Source organism: Oncorhynchus masou, chromosome 1, assembly GCF_036934945.1.
Source record: "Oncorhynchus masou masou isolate Uvic2021 chromosome 1, UVic_Omas_1.1, whole genome shotgun sequence".
NCBI classification, from domain to species: domain Eukaryota; kingdom Metazoa; phylum Chordata; class Actinopteri; order Salmoniformes; family Salmonidae; genus Oncorhynchus; species Oncorhynchus masou.
In genome coordinates this window covers 42,116,591-42,135,400 of record NC_088212.1, presented here as the reverse complement: position 1 = coordinate 42,135,400, position 18,810 = coordinate 42,116,591, and the positions used below count along the sequence as shown (strand labels likewise).

General features: G+C 41.6%; 1 protein-coding gene across 1 annotated transcript; it reads left to right on the top strand.

Annotated features, from left to right (window-relative positions):
• The first annotated feature begins 2,657 nt into the window (after positions 1-2,657).
• On the top strand, positions 2,658-5,030 carry LOC135553614 (fatty acid binding protein 1-B.1-like). Its single transcript, XM_064985615.1, has 4 exons — positions 2,658-2,724; positions 3,708-3,880; positions 4,166-4,258; positions 4,980-5,030. Exons 1-4 carry the CDS (start codon positions 2,658-2,660, stop codon positions 5,028-5,030), a joined length of 384 nt encoding a protein of 127 aa, XP_064841687.1.
• The last annotated feature ends 13,780 nt before the right edge of the window (positions 5,031-18,810 follow it).

Below are 18,810 nucleotides of genomic sequence, written 5' to 3'. Positions count from 1 at the left end.
ATTGCACAGAGAATAGTTTACTAACATCCCATCAACATGCAACATGTTGTTCTAACAATAAAATATCCTAATGCTTGACTGTGAAAGTGGTTTATTGATGTCAGGAACTTAAAATGTTTCTGTTCTAATTTCAGTTGAGGATCCTTGGAATCTGTACACCAGACAGAGCCACAGTCTATTTGAGGGATGGAAATCGTGGCTGATCTCCAAACCAAAACAAGGAGCTACACCTCAACCTCCCTATTTTGCAAGCCACTACCCTAGAGCATATGAGAGTCCTCTGCCCATCAAAAAAAACAAGTACCAAGATCTGATGACCATGCTCAACTACTTGCCAGCTGCTGCACGCTCTTTTTATGAATCACTGCAGAGTGAATAATTTATATAGTATGTTGAATCTGAATACATTTCAGAAGACATGTCACCCCTATTGTAGGAAATTAAATGTATAGTAGGTGTTTTCTATGTGAATCAATTTGTGTATGATTTGAACCAGCACAATATATTGAATTAATTTAATTTTAAGATGTTGTTCCTCGTGTAGAAAATTTTATGTACAATATAATATAATAATATAATATAATATGTACAATGTGTTCTGTTGAGAATTATTTTGTGTGTGATCATTTGAACCTTTTTTAATCTGAATGAATTAAAAACAAATAAGTCGTCACATACATTATGTGAGTATTCATTTGATCTTAATTCCCTTTTTTGATTCATTACAATATACAGTACGTCTCTGTCACCACATTTAGCATGAACTCTAAGCAGTTAATACTTATGTACTGCTGTCACCTCAGTACAGAAGGACATTTCTTGCCTTTAGCATGGGTTTAACGCAATTCAAAACTTAATTGCTGATCATAGTGTTAAACACAAAGAGAATGGTTTTCTGAACGTTTTGTAATATTGACCTTAGGGACCTGCATATTGGCACATCACATTGATCCATATTTGATATTTACAAGTTGTGCTTGTTTTGATTGAATTAATTTAATTGTATTCTATTTTTGTAGTTCTATGGTATGTTCACATTGAGGGCTTCATTTTAAATGAGACTAAGATTTCATGACTCAACTTTTAAGAATAGTCATCAGTGCTAAAGTTGATAGACCACCTTTAAATGAACCTCCATACAAATGAATTAATTGCATATTGCATTTAAGTAATTTATATGAAGGGCATCTGTACTTGAAAGTACTTAAAACATATCAGGTGTTAAAAAAGGACATCTTACAAGAGTCATGCAAAATGTCACATATACTCTTCTTCCACAAACTGAAATAATCACTGGAGATATACTGTTCTTCCACATTCTAAAAATTAAAACGGCAATAAAAAAAGTATTATTTGAAATAACAAAAAAAATGTAAATTGTTGTTGGAAGATATGGGTATGGTGAATTATTTGTCAACCATAAAACACCTAATGTGGTACACACAATTAATAATATAAAAATAACTGATTATCTTAAAATGGAAAAATTGTCACCTATATGGTTCTTCGTCTGTAGGATTCAATTGATTAATCAGTGCTATTCTCTGAGTTTGTTGGACTTCAGAAGGAAAATAAATGTAGCTAATGGGTGAACGTTTGTTCACTCAACAAACTTTGCTCACAGTGAGCTGAATGTATAAAAACTTGTTGAGTCTAATTACAATTTCATGTTTGTTTTTGGAAGTCAACACTGTATGTTGGTTCAGCTATATTCCCAGATGTGGAGCAAACTCACAACCCTATTGCAGCTGGTTGCCTTACAATTGTACGTTGAATACTTTTCTTTTTAGAACTGTGTTTTTGCACGTATATTGATTGGTTGATTATCTTAAGCTACACCAACATAAGTAACATACATTTTTCTAAAGAAATCCAATCTGTTATTAGTTGGACTTTTTGTATCTGTTACTGAGATGGCTGTTCCAGTTATTATTGAGACTACCTAAATCAAATAGAAGTATTTCATGGCAGTCATTATCAGTGCAGGTTGGGGGTGATTAACGTTCTATGGCTGGATTCCAATTTTTCAAGTTGAATTGTATGTTCACTCAACGTCAAATGAAAAGTTGAGTGAACATTAAAATTCAACTTGAGAATGTATGTTGGTTCAGCTATATGCCAAACATTTTTGCAAACTCACAATCCTATTGCAGTCTGCTGCCTTACAATTGTACATTGAATCAACTTTTTTATAGTGCAGGGAGACAAAATACACCTCTCAACTCAAAGTGCAATGTCGCCTAGTTTAATTTCAACACAGGTGTATAGCGAGATAAAGTCAAGTTGAATTTGAAATGTGTTGATTGATCCATACACTTGTATTACAATGATGAGACTGCTTATCATTTTTCTAAGGAGTCGAGGAGGCTTTGTTTATCAAATCAGATCAATGATCACTCACACGGTCAAAGTCAAAGAAGAGAGGATGAGAAGTGGAATATAATAAAGTTGACCATTGCGATCTAGATTAGTTGCCCTTGGCTGGGAAGCTGATCCTAGATCTGTGCCTACAGGCAAGTAGTGGGGAAGATATGAGGGGAGGGGTTCTCAATTGTAGACACCTTTAGTTAGTTAATGAGTGCAGGGCTGGATAGATGGGGGTATAAAGACAAGCAGGGAGCTGTGGCTGACTCTACTGTCACTGTCTTATAGTCACCATGTCTTTCTCAGGGAAATACCAGATGGAGTCACATGACAACTTTGAGTCTTTCATGAAGGCTGTTGGTAAGTCTTGCAGTTGGGTTTGTACATTTGATTAGACTTGGGGTGTACATTTCAGAAGTCGTAGTCCTTTCAGTAATGAAGATCAATGGTGACTGCTAATGCAATGGGTACTTGAAATGGTGTTAGATTTAACAACAAATTTATATATATTTTTTGAACTTAACACCGCTAGTTTGGTTTGGGCTAACTATTTTGAACTTCCAGCACCAATGGGATTGTTAAATGATTTGCCTAGGCATTAATAATTTATTGTGTCATTGAGATTCAAACCTATGCTCTTCTGTCCTCTATCCGTGGAATTAATCCACTGTGCCACCAGGATGGAGTTGTCATGCATTAGTTTTGTAACTCATTGAAAGTGGATAACTTTAATCTATTCAGACCATTTCAACAGGAACAAGCACTCATTAAGATCAGGTGTGGCCAACACACTTAAGAGAAGATGGCGTTTGTTGAAGCTGAGAACGGAATGTGTTTTGATTAATGTTGTTTTTGTATGGCAAGTTCTTAGTGTTCTGAGAACATGACTTTAACTGTAACTATGAGAACCTACAGAACATTATGCTGAGGTACTGACATTCCCACAGGAGAATATTTAAAGTCAGCTGAACAACTTGAGAACATTCCCAATGTAAAATGACTAATGTTCCTCGAACTTTACCTTAAATTAAATTTTTGAACTTTCAGGAAATATTCTGATCAAATAATGAAATGCCAAGAAAATAACATTTTGTCAATTTCCTTAATGAGAATGTTCCAAAGCCAAGCACCTGTCCTGCACCATTGGCAGAATGTGGTCTGCAAAATAACCAAGCCCTAAAACGTATGGTCCTCAGAATGTTATGTGCAAGCTGGGAATGCATTCAGATCATTGTGTTGCCATATTATAGTGCATCAGCGCTTTACTTCAGTAGTAATAATTCATTTACTTTTTGTAGTACTACAAAGCACCGTATGACTCTCTCGCTGCCGCACACATGTAGGTCTCCCTGATGAGCTTATCCAAGAGGGCAAAGACATCAAGAGCATCTCTGAGATTGAGGAGACTGGAGACCACTTCAAGGTGACTGTCACCACGGGGACAAAGATCCTCACCAACTCCTTCACCATTGGCCAGGAGACGGAGCTCGAGTCGCCGACCGGGGAGAGGGTCAATGTGGGTGGCGCATGTCACAACCCAACCATGAGTTTCATACATGTAGCCTGGGTTTATCCATCTCCCTACATATACAGCCAGTATCTAACTGGACTGACTTTCGTTGGCAGAATCTCCTCTGCTCTCCAGGGACTGGGCGCACAGTTGCGTCTCAAAACCAACTCACACACCTGATGCACACTGTCTCTTTTTCTCCATATATGGCCATCCAACTTGGGCCTGTTAAATTGGTCCTAGTTGGTGACCACTGCTTTCAGATCTAACCGTTGACCTCTCCTGTTTCAGTCTGTGGTGATGAGGGAAGGTAACAAGCTGACGGCCATCCTGAATGGGATCGAATATGTCACAGAACTTACAGACGCAAACACCCTCGTCAACGTGAGTCTGGGGCATATGGCTGGGGGTTTCACGAAGCGACACAATTTCAGGGTTAATTTATACCATTAACAAAATGGTTAGTCTATGACAGTGCCGTGAACGCAATTCAACAGTTTGCTGCCGCCGATGTTCTAATTACATGCTGACCCCACCGCTCGCGTCGCAAAATAAACGTACGTGTTATTCAATCATTGCACCCACACTGCTCGCGCGCCTCAGCAAGCATCTGCGTGGCCAGGTGCTAAAATAGAAATTGGTTCTATTTGATGTGCTGCAAGTCTGGCCTCTCCAATCTCCTCGTTGGTTCTTAGGAGCATATACCCATGTGGGTGATTGAAAGATTAACTTTAAGGTCCACACTCTGGTCAGTTGTAACGTTGGTTGTCAACCGCCATATAAAGGAGGCGAGATGATGAGAAACATTCGGTTTTCTGTGGCTTAATTGTCAGAGTAGAGGACCTTGTGCATTTCAGGTAAAATAACAACCCAATGTTTATATACTAGGACAAATTAGCTAGCTAGCTAAATTGCCATAAATATGAAATGCTTTTTGCCCCAAATATAACTGTTTCGGAGTTTGATATTTCAACCTGCATGTCCTGATCGCTTCTAGTGTGGGTGAACAAAATCAATGTGAGAACGAGCGTGTCCGGTTTGGTAAGCATAGTGTACTGGCATGGATTTATTGAGTGTAATGATTACAGATGCTTTCTCTTTTCAGACCATGACTCTGTCTGGCATGTCATACAAGAGGACCAGCAAACGAATGTGAAGATCTACTGCACTCTTTGGCTTAATAAAATGTGAAAGGCATTGAATGGTCTGGTCTCAGCATTTCATATCAATGGGTAGAACTTCAGGGGAAAATTGAAGTTTGTAATAATGAGGCAAGGTTTGAGTTGGATGAATGTGGGATTCAATAGAATAGCGTAGTTCCGTGAACACTACACTGGGGCCAAAATGGATTTTCTACATTTTAATGTGACTGCTTTATAGCAAATGTCAACCCAGCAGTGTAGAAATGAAGGCTTTGGTAGTTCCATCTAGTCTGTTGCAATATGGGTCAGAATCCTACCACATTGGGTGCATCAGTTTAAAAGCAGATTCCTCAATTTCCAGTTATTTTTGAAAATCAAGTTTTTGGACATTGCTTTCACTAGTTCCACCCCAGTGTAGCTGACAAGGGGCTAAAGGTGCACCATTTGAGGGTGACTGGTTTCCCAGCTACAGTGTGGTTGGAAAAGCTAAGGACCCTGGGACTAAACACCTCCCTCTGCAACTGGATCCTGCACTTCCTGACGGGCCGCCCCCAGGTAAGGGTAGGCAACAACACGTCTGCCACACTGATCCTCAACACTTGGGCCCCTCCTGTACTCCCTGTTCACCCACGACTGCGTGGTTAAACATGACTCCAACACCAAGTTTGAGGTGCACCACAACACCAGTGGTAGGCCTGGTCACTGACAATGATGAGACCTGGCAGTGTGGTGCCAGGACAACCTCTCCCTCAATGTGAGCACAACAAAAGAGCTGATCGTTGACTACAGGAAAAGGCGAGCTAAACAAGCCCCCATTAACATCAACAGAGCGAGCTTCAAGTTCCTTGGTGTCACATTACCAACGAACTATCATGGTCCTGTCGTCTTTACTATCATTAACCGAAGCCTTCGTTTATATTAAAGATTCTCTTAGTTAAATGATTAAGTAGAAATCGAGTAACTAACTAGGAAGTTGGGGCACCAAGGAAAGTATTCAGATTACAAAGTTATAATTTCCCAATATAACCTTTCAGATATTTTCATTCCTGATCAATAGTCTTCTGATTAATGATTTATTTATTTGACCTCATGAGAGTCGAATTCCAAACGTCGTAAATTGTTGCTTATCTGTACGAACCCAGTCTTCACTGAGTCATCCATACATCAATTGTCTTTATTTATTACTAAGTAATTCACAGAAATGCATAAACAAACTTGGTAAATGTGGTAACATGAAATGATAGAATGTTCCCTAGCAGGCTGACCCGGCTTGTTAGACAAAAGGGAAATGGGGGGTCGACTAAGAAGTCAGTTAATTATAATTCAAATGCTAATCCTTTACACATGAACGCTCACTTATTCGGGAACAATTGCAATCAATATATATATTTACGCTCAGTGTGTCGTCTTGATCGCTGGTGAAAAGTTTGTCTTTCGTAGATTTGTCCGTCTCTCTGTCTTGGTTAGAGGGGCTAGTACAAAGTGACATTCGTTATAGAATGGATGTTTCGGCGGTTGTCATACTTTGCGTTCAATGATACCGAATTCCTAGCTGCAATCTAGTAATTAATATCAGACTTATTCTCATTCTGTCGGTATCGATAGTCTAAGAGTTTAACCACGTGGTATGGTTAAAAGATTCTACAACCTTCTCGTAATTGAGATAAGCTTGGTCTACAACCTTTGTCCTCCCCTAATGGAGAAAAACATGGTCTGCTGATCGAAAACCCGAGTGGGGGTTTTATTCGGAAGGGCCGAAGAGGGCTGTCCCAGGATGTCTGACCCTAACTGGGCTCAGGGGCGGTCCTCTGATTTAGTTCAAATCAAAAGGGAATTGTATTTTTCTTCATTAAACAGTCCACAATCATATTACACAATTATACAAACAGTATCATACTCACTCATTCAGCTTATACAACAATTAGATGTAAACATATCTGAGGCTATTATATAAACAGCGTTATGGTAATGTGGCCACACCGTCTCTCTTGAGCTTCCCAAGTTGTGAAAAACGGACCAGTTCGCAGCTGGATTCTTCACCGATCTTTTATACTAGAAAATGATACTCATTCTACTTAAACATCCTTTACTCCAACTGTCTTCATAATCTAGCCGGGATCATGTCATGTCATTTTTTAATCTCAGATCATCCTGTGTGAGGTTCATGTCTTACCTCAAGGTCTTGGTGTGGGTTCTCTGCAGGATGGCATAGGCCTTATACATGCAGTGTCCCACCTATTTTCCCTACCTGCCAGTGGGGCACCCCTGCCTTCAATGTTACCATCCCCAGAGCGGTGTTAGGATGGTATCGTTTACTGTCAAAGTAATATTGAGCCATTTATACTGCACAAATATAAACGCAATATGTCAAGTCTTTTCATGTGCTGAAATAAAAGGTCCCAGAAATGTTCTCAAAGTGCACAAATTTGTATACATCCTTGTTAGTGAGCATTTCTCATTGTAATAAGATAATCCATCCACCTGACAGGTGTGGCATATCAGGACAATAAAAGGCCACTAAAATGTACATTTTTGTCACAAAAGATGTCTCAAGTTGGCATGCTGACTGCAGGACTGTCCACCAGCGCTGTTGCCAGATAATGAAATGCTCATTTCTCTACCATAAGCCACCTCCAACGTCATTTTAGAGAATTTGGCAGTACGTCCAAGCGGCCTCACAACCGCAGACCATGTGTTACCACACCAGCCTAGGACCTTGACAGCTTATTAAACAGGAGTATTTATGTCTGTAATAAAATCGTCTGTCTAGTCTATAATGACTAAAGAGTAGACTCACTCCCCACATCAGGGCTTTTTAGGTTTTATGCTGGGGGGCTCCGGGAATGCAAACGTGGTATGTAAGGTAAATATGTAAATATGTAAAAATGTAAATATGTAATGTAAAAATGTAAATATGTAATGTAAAAATGTAAATATAAATGTAAATGTTAAATGTAAGGGACATGTGGTTAGAAAAGTGAAGGTGCAATTCAGGGAAGGAGTTGACTTGTGTGTCCTGCTCCATCCTTTATTTTATATCTCAGAGGGCTGCAGTGTGGACCAATCTTGGAAGGCCGAGGTTGGAGGTGACAATCAAATCAGCCAATCAGAGGGAAGCAACTCTGGTGACATTTTCCTAAGGCTCCTGGACATAGCTGACCACAGCCTTCCTATCGAGTCCACCAATGAGCTTCAAGTGATGCTAGGGTTCCATGGGGTCACTTGAGAGATTGGATGATAGGATTTGTAGTTCAAAGTTACCCACCCATTTACTGACCTCCTTCTTCAGTATATAGGCAACATCACTGGAAGGGAACTGGAAGGAAGGGAACTCATGTAACTCATGTAACTCATGTATGGCAAATATTGGAGTTAAATTCTTAGCTAGATGTGACCCTGAGCGCCCAAATCAAATCAAATGAGATAATCGAAAACAGCAGGTCTGGGACAAGGTGGCATGCCCGGTGAACAGGTCAGGGTTCCATAGCCGCAGGCAGAACAGTTGAAACTGGAGCAGCCGTACGACCAGGTGGACTGGGGACAGTCAGGAGTTATCAGGCCAGGTAGTCCTGAGACATGATCCTAGGGCTCAGGGCCTCCGGGAGGGGAGGGAGAGAGTATTAGAGGGAGCATACTTAAATCCACACAGGACACCAGATAAGACAGATAAGACAGGGGATCACATCGATAGGCAGACCATTGGAGCTCTATTGGAGAATGCCCTGCCTCCAGCTGTTTGCTTAGAAATTCTAGGGACAATAAGGAGACCTGCGTCTTGTGACCGTAGCGTACCTGTAGATGTGTACGGCAGGACCAAATCGGAGGGATAGGTAGGATTAAGCCTATGTATTGCTTTGCAGGTCAGCAGTAAAATCTTGATATCAGCCCTAGCCTTAACATGATGCCAGTATAGAGAGGCTAGCACTGGGGTAATTTCATACAATTTTGGTGTTCTAGTCAAGATTCCAGAAGCCATGTTTAGCACTAACGGAATTGTATTTAGTGCTTTATCCGGGTATCTGGAGAGTAGAGCATTTCAGTAGTCTAATCTAGAAGTAACAAAAGCTCGTATTAGTTTTTCTACATAATTTTTGGACAAAAGATTACTGATTTTTGCAATGTTACAAAGATGGAAAAAAGTTGTCCTTGAAATATTCTTGATGTGTTTGTCAAAAGAGAGATGAGGGTCCAGAGTAATGCCGAGGTCAAAAGCAAATCAAATCAAATGTATTAATATAGCCCTTTGTGCATCAGCTGATATCTCAAAGTGCTGTACAGAAACCCAGCCTAAAATCCCAAACAGCAAGCAATGCAGGTGTAGAAGCATGGTGGCTAAGGAAAAAATCCCTACAAAGGCCAAAACCTAGAACAGTTGAAACTGGAGCAGCATCCATCTATGGAGAAACATTAAAAAATTACCTCTTTAACATTTAAATATAATCAGATTATCTCAGCGAAAATGGCTAAATATTTTCTCTATGCCAAGCACAAATATTTTGAGTTAGGTGACAAACCACACAAATTACTCGCCAGACAACTTCGAAAAAAGTGAGTGACCGAATGATTCACAAAGTTAAATCTGCATCTGGGGAATTACTCTCTTCCCCCAAAGACATCAATGACAGATTCCGTCAATTTTATGAGACTCTATATACATCTAAAGCGGATCCTAACCCCTTAATTATGCAAACATTTTTGGAGGAATGTAATCTTCCTGCCCTGAACCAGGAAGATTTTAACTTCCTGAATAAGGAAATATCTCTTGATGAAATTCGAGAAACAATGAAATCTCTAAAGAGTGGCAAGACCTTGGGCCCAGATGGATACCCTGGTGAATTCTATAAAACATTCAGCAACATGCTCTCTCCCTACCTGCACAAAATGTTGGTTCAGGCCAGTGAGGATGTCATACAGGCCAATATCTCTCCTTAAAACAGACCAAAAGATTTTAGCTAAAACTCTGGCAAACAGGCTTAGCACTTTAATTGGCAAATTGGTCCATTCGGACCAGACCGGCTTTATCCCTAACAGAAACTCATTCTTCAATCTCAGGCGCCTCTTCAACATTATGTATTCTCAGAGGTTACCCAACGTAGACCTTGCCGTCATATCTCTTGATGCCGAAAAGGCCTTTGACCAAGTTGAGTGGCCCTATCTATTCAAGGTCCTACATAAATTTAATATTGGAGATGGGTTCATAAATTGGATCCAGCTTTTATATAGGAACCCATGTGCCAGAATATTCACTAACCAATCATTTTCACCCCGATTGAACCTTTGCAGAGGGACAAGGCAGGGTTGTGCGCTATCGCCTATGCTCTTCGCCCTAATTATTGAACCGCTCGCTCAGACGATTAGATCTCATGCAGCAATACACGGGTATAATACTAAAGATACTCTAAATAAGATTTCCCTATACGCAGATGACATCCTCCTCTATGTAACAGAACCCAAGGCTAGTATCCCAGCTATTCTTGATGTGATCAATTTATTTGGTACCTTCTCGGGATACAGAACAAATTGGAACAAGAGTGAATTAATGCCCATACGGTCGCAAAACACCTCCTGGCTAGAACATCTCCCAGTTAAGTTTCTTCAGAAAAATGTACCTACCTAGGAATTGTAGTTACCAAACAATACTCCTTACATACCTTAATAAGGGAACATTTTGACATTCGCCATATGGTTAGTGAGAAAGACCACATTGCAAATGTACGGTCCCTTACTAGACGTCCGAAAACGTTTGTAAAATTTGCGGACGGCGTCGGGCCATGCGGCAGGGCCGGATCTTCCGGAATGTCATCAAACGAACTCTCTCGGACATTCGGTTTCCGTTTGATAAAATAATCAAATTTTGGTCATTTTTCCGCTGTTCCGATAAATCCCACAAGAGTGCGAATGGAATCATATTGCAAATGTACAAAACATCACGAATCACGACGTGGCCTTATCTCCTAAATGGAAAATATTTTGAAGCCGAAACTTGGTAAGCATAAGTTTGGCATAATGGGCAGTTGGCCATGAACAAGATGGCGTCAAGGCCTCAACGGTTTTTGAGTTATGGCCATTTTCCTGGGATTAAAGGTCCAAAATGAAAATAGAGCAATTATTTTTCTTCTTCACGTCAAAGTAATGGAACCTCCGGTGTCAGTAAAAAAAACAGCCATTTATCTATCATCATTTATGAGAAATCGTACAATGTCAAATTGGTGATGTTCAAAAATAGGTGTTTTAAGAAAAACAGTTACAGATCCAGTTGCAGCGTGTTCATACGAATCTTTGTAAAGTGTACTTTGGAGCTCTGCAAGATTTCTGTGATTTTCTGAAATAACACACACTCAAAGAAACCCTCCGTAAATAAGTCAGTTCTTAACATAAAGACTTAAACCTCAACATTCTATAATTGCCTACCCCAATGAGGATATGTGTTCACTTTCAGCTTCCTGTGTAAACCGGAAGTGCCTTAAAATGGTGTCATAGGTGCTGTTTTGAAGGGTTAAAAAGGTAAGATCGTTTCAAAACTTCCGATGTGTGATTAGGCAACCCCCATGAACTGTAAGTCAGTCATTTCACCCAACAGATGTCAAAGAAAAGCTCTCTCACAAACACACACACACACAGCAAAGATGGAGTGACAAAGTGTGATGCTTTAAGACATACAGAGCCTGCAATGGCATTTCCATATTCTCTAGGCCGTGCCGAGTTCAACGAGATGCCCCGCTTGATCGACCGTGAAAGAAATAGGCCCAAAATGAAGCCTGGCCCTAAATGTCATTTGCTTTTGGGTGACAGTGAGAGTACCGTTAGGGTGAGAAGCACAATTCTACCTCAGGTACGTTCCTGAGGTCCTCCCGATCTGTGCAAGCCTAACCTTGACCGTGTGGCATTAATCCTTAACAGTTAATCAGTTTTTTTTTGATCTCACAGATTACAATGACATCTCTGCCCATAGGAATACATTGCCTGCTCCTCTAAAGTCAACTTGAAGCCTATGTGGGTTATGAATGCCTTATGAATCTGTCTTCAATGACAGTCCATCAGGACACTATGTGGTCTACTTGTGTTGATTCTAAGCTTCCTGAAGCACCCGGAAGTGGTTAAAATCACCCTAAATGTGTTTTTCCATACCCAACCAGCAGTTTGTGATAAATAGTGCATTCAACCCTGTGTAAATCGGTCAGTTCTTAACGTAAACACTTAAAACTCAGGATTCTGTAAAGGAAAAACTTTTCAAAACTTCACATGTGTGATTAGGCAACCCCCATGAACTGTAACTCATTCATTTCTCCCATAAAATTTCAAAGAAAAACTAAATCACACACACACACACACAGCTTGGAAGGAGGGACATATTGGGGTGCGTTGAGAGTTCTGAAACTTTAGAAACCTGTTCTAGACCTCAGGTCGATAGTGTGTGGTGAGTTACGTGGCTCTAGAAGGTTCTCGGACCGAGAAACAACCTCATATATTTGCAATAACTTCAATTCATTTTTGCATCACGAAAATGCCGACATTTAGAAATGTCCCAGAGTCGCAAGACTCGGTGCATTGCGACCGCCTCGGCACATATAGATGGACCCCAATGTTTCTGTCCAATTGCTCATTCAAAGACCCCGTAGCAAGGCATGGAAAAAAATTGATTTTCAGCACCAATTAGGGTCTTGCTCGGGCACCAAATGACCTATCGAGCCAAAACTTGGGATTCAGGGTCGCCTCACATAGGCCTACACATAATGTCAGAACTGGACCCGCAGCTAGAACGTAACTATGTGTTTTACGTTTTTACTATGGTTTGAACAGAAGGCGTTGTGAATTTTGGGCCAGCTCTGAAGTATGTGATAGTTGGCTTCTAAACGAATTGGAAAAAGTGGGTGCGGTGTCAGTTTGTATCAGTTTGGTGTCAGAATGATATCTAATTGACAGATGGACGGTGACTTGATGGTGACTTTTGTCCATTTGCAAAATGATTCAACAGTGAAAAAAAACTCACCAAATGGACATGATGAAATCAACACAACGAGCGATGGAAAGGAACAACTATCACTGCCCGGCCATCCTGTGTTCACCAGGCCAGTCAATTTTGCATTTCTGCAGGATTTTTGAGCATGAAAAATTCATGATGGTAAATGCCCATTGAAACATGTTTTTTTCTCGTGCACGTGCATTTGCAATATGATTCAACAGTGAAAAAAACATCACAAAATGGACATGATGAAATCAACACAACGAGCGATGGAAAGGAACAACTATCACTGCCCGGCCATCCTGTGTTCATCAGGCCAGTCAATGTTGCATTTCTGCAGGATTTTTGAGCATGTCAAATTCGTGATGGTACATGGCAAATGGACATAACATGCTGATTTGGCATTTTCAAATCTTTCATACTGCATTTGGACATTTCTTATGGCATTTCATTTTTGTCCATTTCAGGGGGGTGTTCCCTTACTCATCTAGCTCCACAATGAGATAGATGGCAGGCCAGGCAGCAGGCAGGCCAGGCAGCAGGCTGTTAGCCAGCCTGCCAGCTTAGTGGAGTCTACCACTAGAACTGTCAGTGTAGTCAGCTCAGCTATCCCCATTGACATCATGTCTGTGCCTCGATCTAGGTTGGGCAAAACTAAACATGGCGGTGTTCGCCTTAGCAATCTCACTGGAGTAAATACTTCCTCCATTATTGTCATTATTGAAAGAGATTGTGATATCTCACATCGCAAAATAGGGCTACTGAATGTTAGATCCCTCACTTGCAAGGCAGTCATAGTCAATGAACTAAACACTGATCATAATGTTGATATAACTGGCCTGACTGAAACATGGTTCAAGCCTGATGGATTTACTGTGTTAAATGAGGCCTCTCCTGGTTATACTAGTGACCATATCCCCCGCATATCCCACATAGGCAGAGGTGTTTCTAATATTTACGACAGCAAATTTTTATTGACAACAAAAAACAACTACATTTTCATCTTTTATTCATGAAATCTATGCAGCCTATCACCTTTTAGTGGGTTTTTGTCCAACATGTCTCGGGGCCTACTCATTGCCACAGTCATACCATGGTTCTAGTTTTGTCCCGTGGAATAAATATTGTGGGTCTAAATGTTTTTCCTCATAATCCTGGACTATCGAACCACCATTTTATTACGTTTGCAATTAAAACAAATAATCTGCTCAGAACCCAACCGAGGATCATCAAAAGCCATGCTATAAATTCTCGGACAACCCAACAATTCCTAGATGCCCTTCCAGACTCCCTCCAACAACCCAAGGACGTCGGAGTACAAAATACAAAAATCGGTTAACCACCTAACTTAGGATCTAAATGTAACCTAGCGTAATACCCTAGATGCAGTCGCACCTCAAAAAATCTAAAGAAAATTTGTCACAAGAAATTAGCTCCCTGGTATACAGAAAATATCAGAGCCCTGAAGCAAGCTTCCAGAAAATTGGAACGGAAGTGGCTCTCCACCAAACTGGAAGTCTTGGAAAAGACAGTACTGTGCAATATCGGAGAGCCCTCACTGCTGCTCGATCATCCTATTTTTCCAACCTAATTGAGGAGAATAAGAACAATCCTCAATGTATTTTTGATACTGTCACAAAGGTAACTAAAAAGCAGCATACCCCAAGAGAGGATGTATTTCACTTCATCAGTGATGAATTTCCTGAGTTTTCTAATCCTGTATCTCTTGACACATGAAGATAGTCATGTCCTCTAAACCTTCAAGCTGCGTACTGGCCCCTATTCCAACTCAGTAGTTTAAAGAGCTACTTCCTGTTCTTGCCCCTCCTATGTTGAGCATAATGGATGGCTCTCTATCCTCCGGATATGTACCAAACTCTCTAAAAGTGGCAGTAATAAAGCCTCTCTTGAAAAAGCAAAATATTGCCCCGGCTGATATCGAATATCCTATTCCTCGAAAATAATAACAGTAATAATAATAATAATAATAACAATAATAATGACCAGCAACTCTCTGCCTTCCTGAAGACAAATAACTTATATGAAACGCTTCAGTCTGGTTTAAGACCCCATCATAGCACTGAGACTGCACTCATGAAGGTGGTAAATTACCTTTTTAATGGTGTCAGTCCAAGGCTCTGACTGTCCTCGTGCTCCCAGACCTTAGTGCCGATTTTGACACCAACGATCACCACTATTTTTTAGAGTGATAGGAAACCCTAATTGGTCGACACGGACAAGTTCTTGCCTGGTTTCGATCTTATCTGTCGGAAAGATATCAGTTCATCTCTGTGGAAGGTTTGTCCTCTGACAAATCAATTGTATGTTTTGGTGTGCCTCAAGGTTCCGTTTTAGGACCACTATTGTACCTACATGTACGCTACGGTCACAAGACGCAGGCCTTTTAATTGTCCCTAGAATTTTAAGCAAACAGCTGGAGGCGGGGCTTTATCCTATAGAGCTACTATAGAGCCCTTGCTCTCTCTGCCTGGCCGGCTCCCCTCTCTCCACTGGGATTCTCTGCCTCTGAAACTATTACGGGGGTTGAGACCCTGGCTTACTAGTGCTCTTCATGCCTTTCCTTGGAGGGGTGTGTCACTTGAGTTGGTTGAGTCACTAACATGATCTTCCTGTTTGGTTTTGCGCCCCTTCTGGCCCGTGCAGTGGCGGAGGTCTTTGTGGACTATACTCAGCCTTATCCCCCCCCTGCCCCCTACCTTGTCCCCCCCACCACCTCCCCCTAAACCACTCAGGTCAGTTTGTTATATCTGGTGTAATTCTCCTGTCTTATCTGGTGTCCTGTGTGGATTTAAGTATGCTCCCTCTAATACTCTCTCCCTCCCCTCCCGGAGGACCTGAGCCCTAGGATCATGTCTTAGGACTACCTGGCCTGATGACTTCTGACTTCCCCAGTCCACCTGGTCGTACTGCTGCTCCAGTTTCAACAGTTCTGCCTGCGGCTATGGAACCCTGACCTGTTTACCGGACAAGCCACCTTGTCCCGGACCTGCTGTTTTCGAATCGAGTGCTCAGGGTCCCATCTAGCTAAGAATTTAGCTCCAATATTTTACATACAGTGGGGAGAACAAGTATTTAATAACCTGCAAAATCGGCAGTGTTTCCTACTTACAAAGCATTTAGAGGTCTGTAATTTCTTTCATAGGTACACTTCAACTGTGAGAGACAATCTAAAACAAAAATCCAGAAAATCACATTGTATGATTTTTAAGTAATTAATTTGCATTAAATTGCATGACATAAGTATTTGATATATCAGAAAAGCAGAACTAAATTTTTGGTACAGAAAACTTTGTTTGCAATTACAGAGATTCTACATTTCCTGTAGTTCTTGACCAGGTTTATACACACTGTTGCAGGGATTTTGGCCCACTCCTCCATACAGACCTTCTACAGATCATTCAGGTTTCGGGGCGGTCGCTGGGCAATACAGACTTTCAGCTCCCTCCAAAGATTATCTATTGGGTTCAGGTCTGGAGACTGGCTAGGCCACTCCAGGACCTTGAGATGCTTCTTACGGAGCCACTCCTTAGTTGCCCTGGCTGTGTTTTTCAGGTTGTCATGCTGGAAGACACAGCCACGACCCATCTTCAATGCTCTTACTGAGGGAAGGAGGTTGTGGCCAAGATCTCGCGATACATGGCTCCATCCATCCTCCCCTCAATACGGTGCAGTCATCCTGTCCCCTTTGCAGAAAAGCATCCCCAAAGAATGATGTTTCCACCTCCATGTTTCACGGTTGGGATGGTGATCTTGGGATGGTACTCATCCTTCTTCTTCCTCCAAACACGGCGAGTGGAGTTTAGACCAAAAGGCTCTATTTTCATCTCATCAGACCACATGTCCTTCTCCCATTCCTCCTCTGGGTCATCCAGATGGTCATTGGGAAACTTCAGACGGGCCTGGACATGCGCTGGCTTGAGCAGGGGGACCTTGCGTGCATCCCTTCCAGTGATGTTGCCTATATACTGAAGAAGGTGGTCAGTAAATGGGTGGGTAACTTTGAACTACAAATCCTATCATCCAATCTCTCAAGTGACCCCATGGAACCCTAGCATCACTTGCAGCTCATTGGTGGACTCGATAGGAAGGCTGTGGTCAGCTATGTCCAGGAGCCTTAGGAAAATGTCACCAGAGTTGCTTCCCTCTGATTGGCTGATTTGATTGTCACCTCCCACCTCGGCCTTCCAAGATTGGTCCACACTGCAGCCCTCTGAGATATAAAATAAAGGATGGAGCAGGACACACAAGTCAACTCCTTCCCTGAATTGCACCTTCACTTTTCTAACCACATGTCCCTTACATACCACGTTTGCATTCCCGGAGCCCCCCAGCATAAAACCTAAAAAGCCCTGATGTGGGGAGTGAGTCTACTCTTTAGTCATTATAGACTAGACAGACGATTTTATTACAGACATAAATACTCCTGTTTAATAAGCTGTCAAGGTCCTAGGCTGGTGTGGTAACACATGGTCTGCGGTTGTGAGGCCGCTTGGACGTACTGCCAAATTCTCTAAAATGACGTTGGAGGTGGCTTATGGTAGAGAAATGAGCATTTCATTATCTGGCAACAGCGCTGGTGGACAGTCCTGCAGTCAGCATGCCAATTGCACACTCTCAACTTGAGACATCTGCGGCATTGACAAAACTGTACATTTTAGTGGCCTTTTATTGTCCTGATATGCCACACCTGTCAGGTGGAAGGATTATCTTATTACAATGAGAAATGCTCACTAACAAGGATGTATACAAATTTGTGCACTTTGAGAACATTTCTGGGACCTTTTATTTCAGCACATGAAAAGACTTGACGTTGTGTTTATATTTGTGCAGTATAAATGGCTCAATATTACTTTGACAGTAAACTATACCATCCTAAAACCGCTCTGGGGATGGTAACAATGAAGGCAGGGAAAATAGGTGGGACACTGCATGTGTAAGGCCTATGCCATCCTGCAGTGAACCCACACCAAGACCTTGAGATAAGACATGAAACTCACAGGATGAGCTGCAAGATTAAAATGCATCTTTATGACATGATCCTGCCTAGCTTATGAAGACAGTTTGAGTAACGGATATTTAAGTAGAATGAGTATCATTTTCTACACACACACACACACAGGAGGAGGCCCTGAAGAACTAGCCAATAAGCATGAACAAACCTATGGCGGCAGGTGTCAAGAAACTAACAGCCGGCAGTAGTGACCTCACATTATACAAATATGTCAGACAAATCTACCCTTCAATTCCTACGTCCATGACACGTCAAATCAAATTGTCACATGCGCCAAATACAAGTGTACACCTTACAAGCCCTTAACAAAGCAGTTAAGATAAAATATTTACCAAATCAAGTAAAAACACAGGTAGCAATAACGAGGCTATCGGTACCGAGTCAATATGCGGGGGTAGAGGTTAGTGGAGGTAATTTGTACATGTGAAGGGACTATGCATCGATAAACAGCGAGTAGCAGTATACAACACAGAGGGGGTGGGGGAAAAGGTGTTGTGCCCGCTTAGCAACTGTCTTGGTGTGTTGGGACCATGAGAGTTCGTTGGTAATGTGACACCAAGGAACTTGAAACTCGCTCTGTTGATGTTAATGGGGGCTTGTTTAGCACGCCTTTTCCTGTAGTCAACGATCAGCTCCTTTGTTGTGCTCACATTGAGGGAGAGGTTGTCCTGGCACCACACTGCCAGGTCTCATTGTCAGTGACCAGGCCTACCACTGGTGTTGTGGTGCACCTCAAACTTGGTGTTGGAGTCATGTTTAACCACGCAGTCGTGGGTGAACAGGGAGTACAGGAGGGGCC

Bases quoted from the DNA above. Each gene is read 5' to 3' on its own strand.
- LOC135553614 (XM_064985615.1), top strand. From the start codon at position 2,658: ATGTCTTTCTCAGGGAAATACCAGATGGAGTCACATGACAACTTTGAG. The intron at 3,881-4,165 runs GTGGGTGGCGCA...CTCCTGTTTCAG, and splicing joins CGACCGGGGAGAGGGTCAAT to TCTGTGGTGATGAGGGAAGG. The intron at 4,259-4,979 runs GTGAGTCTGGGG...TTCTCTTTTCAG, and splicing joins ACGCAAACACCCTCGTCAAC to ACCATGACTCTGTCTGGCAT.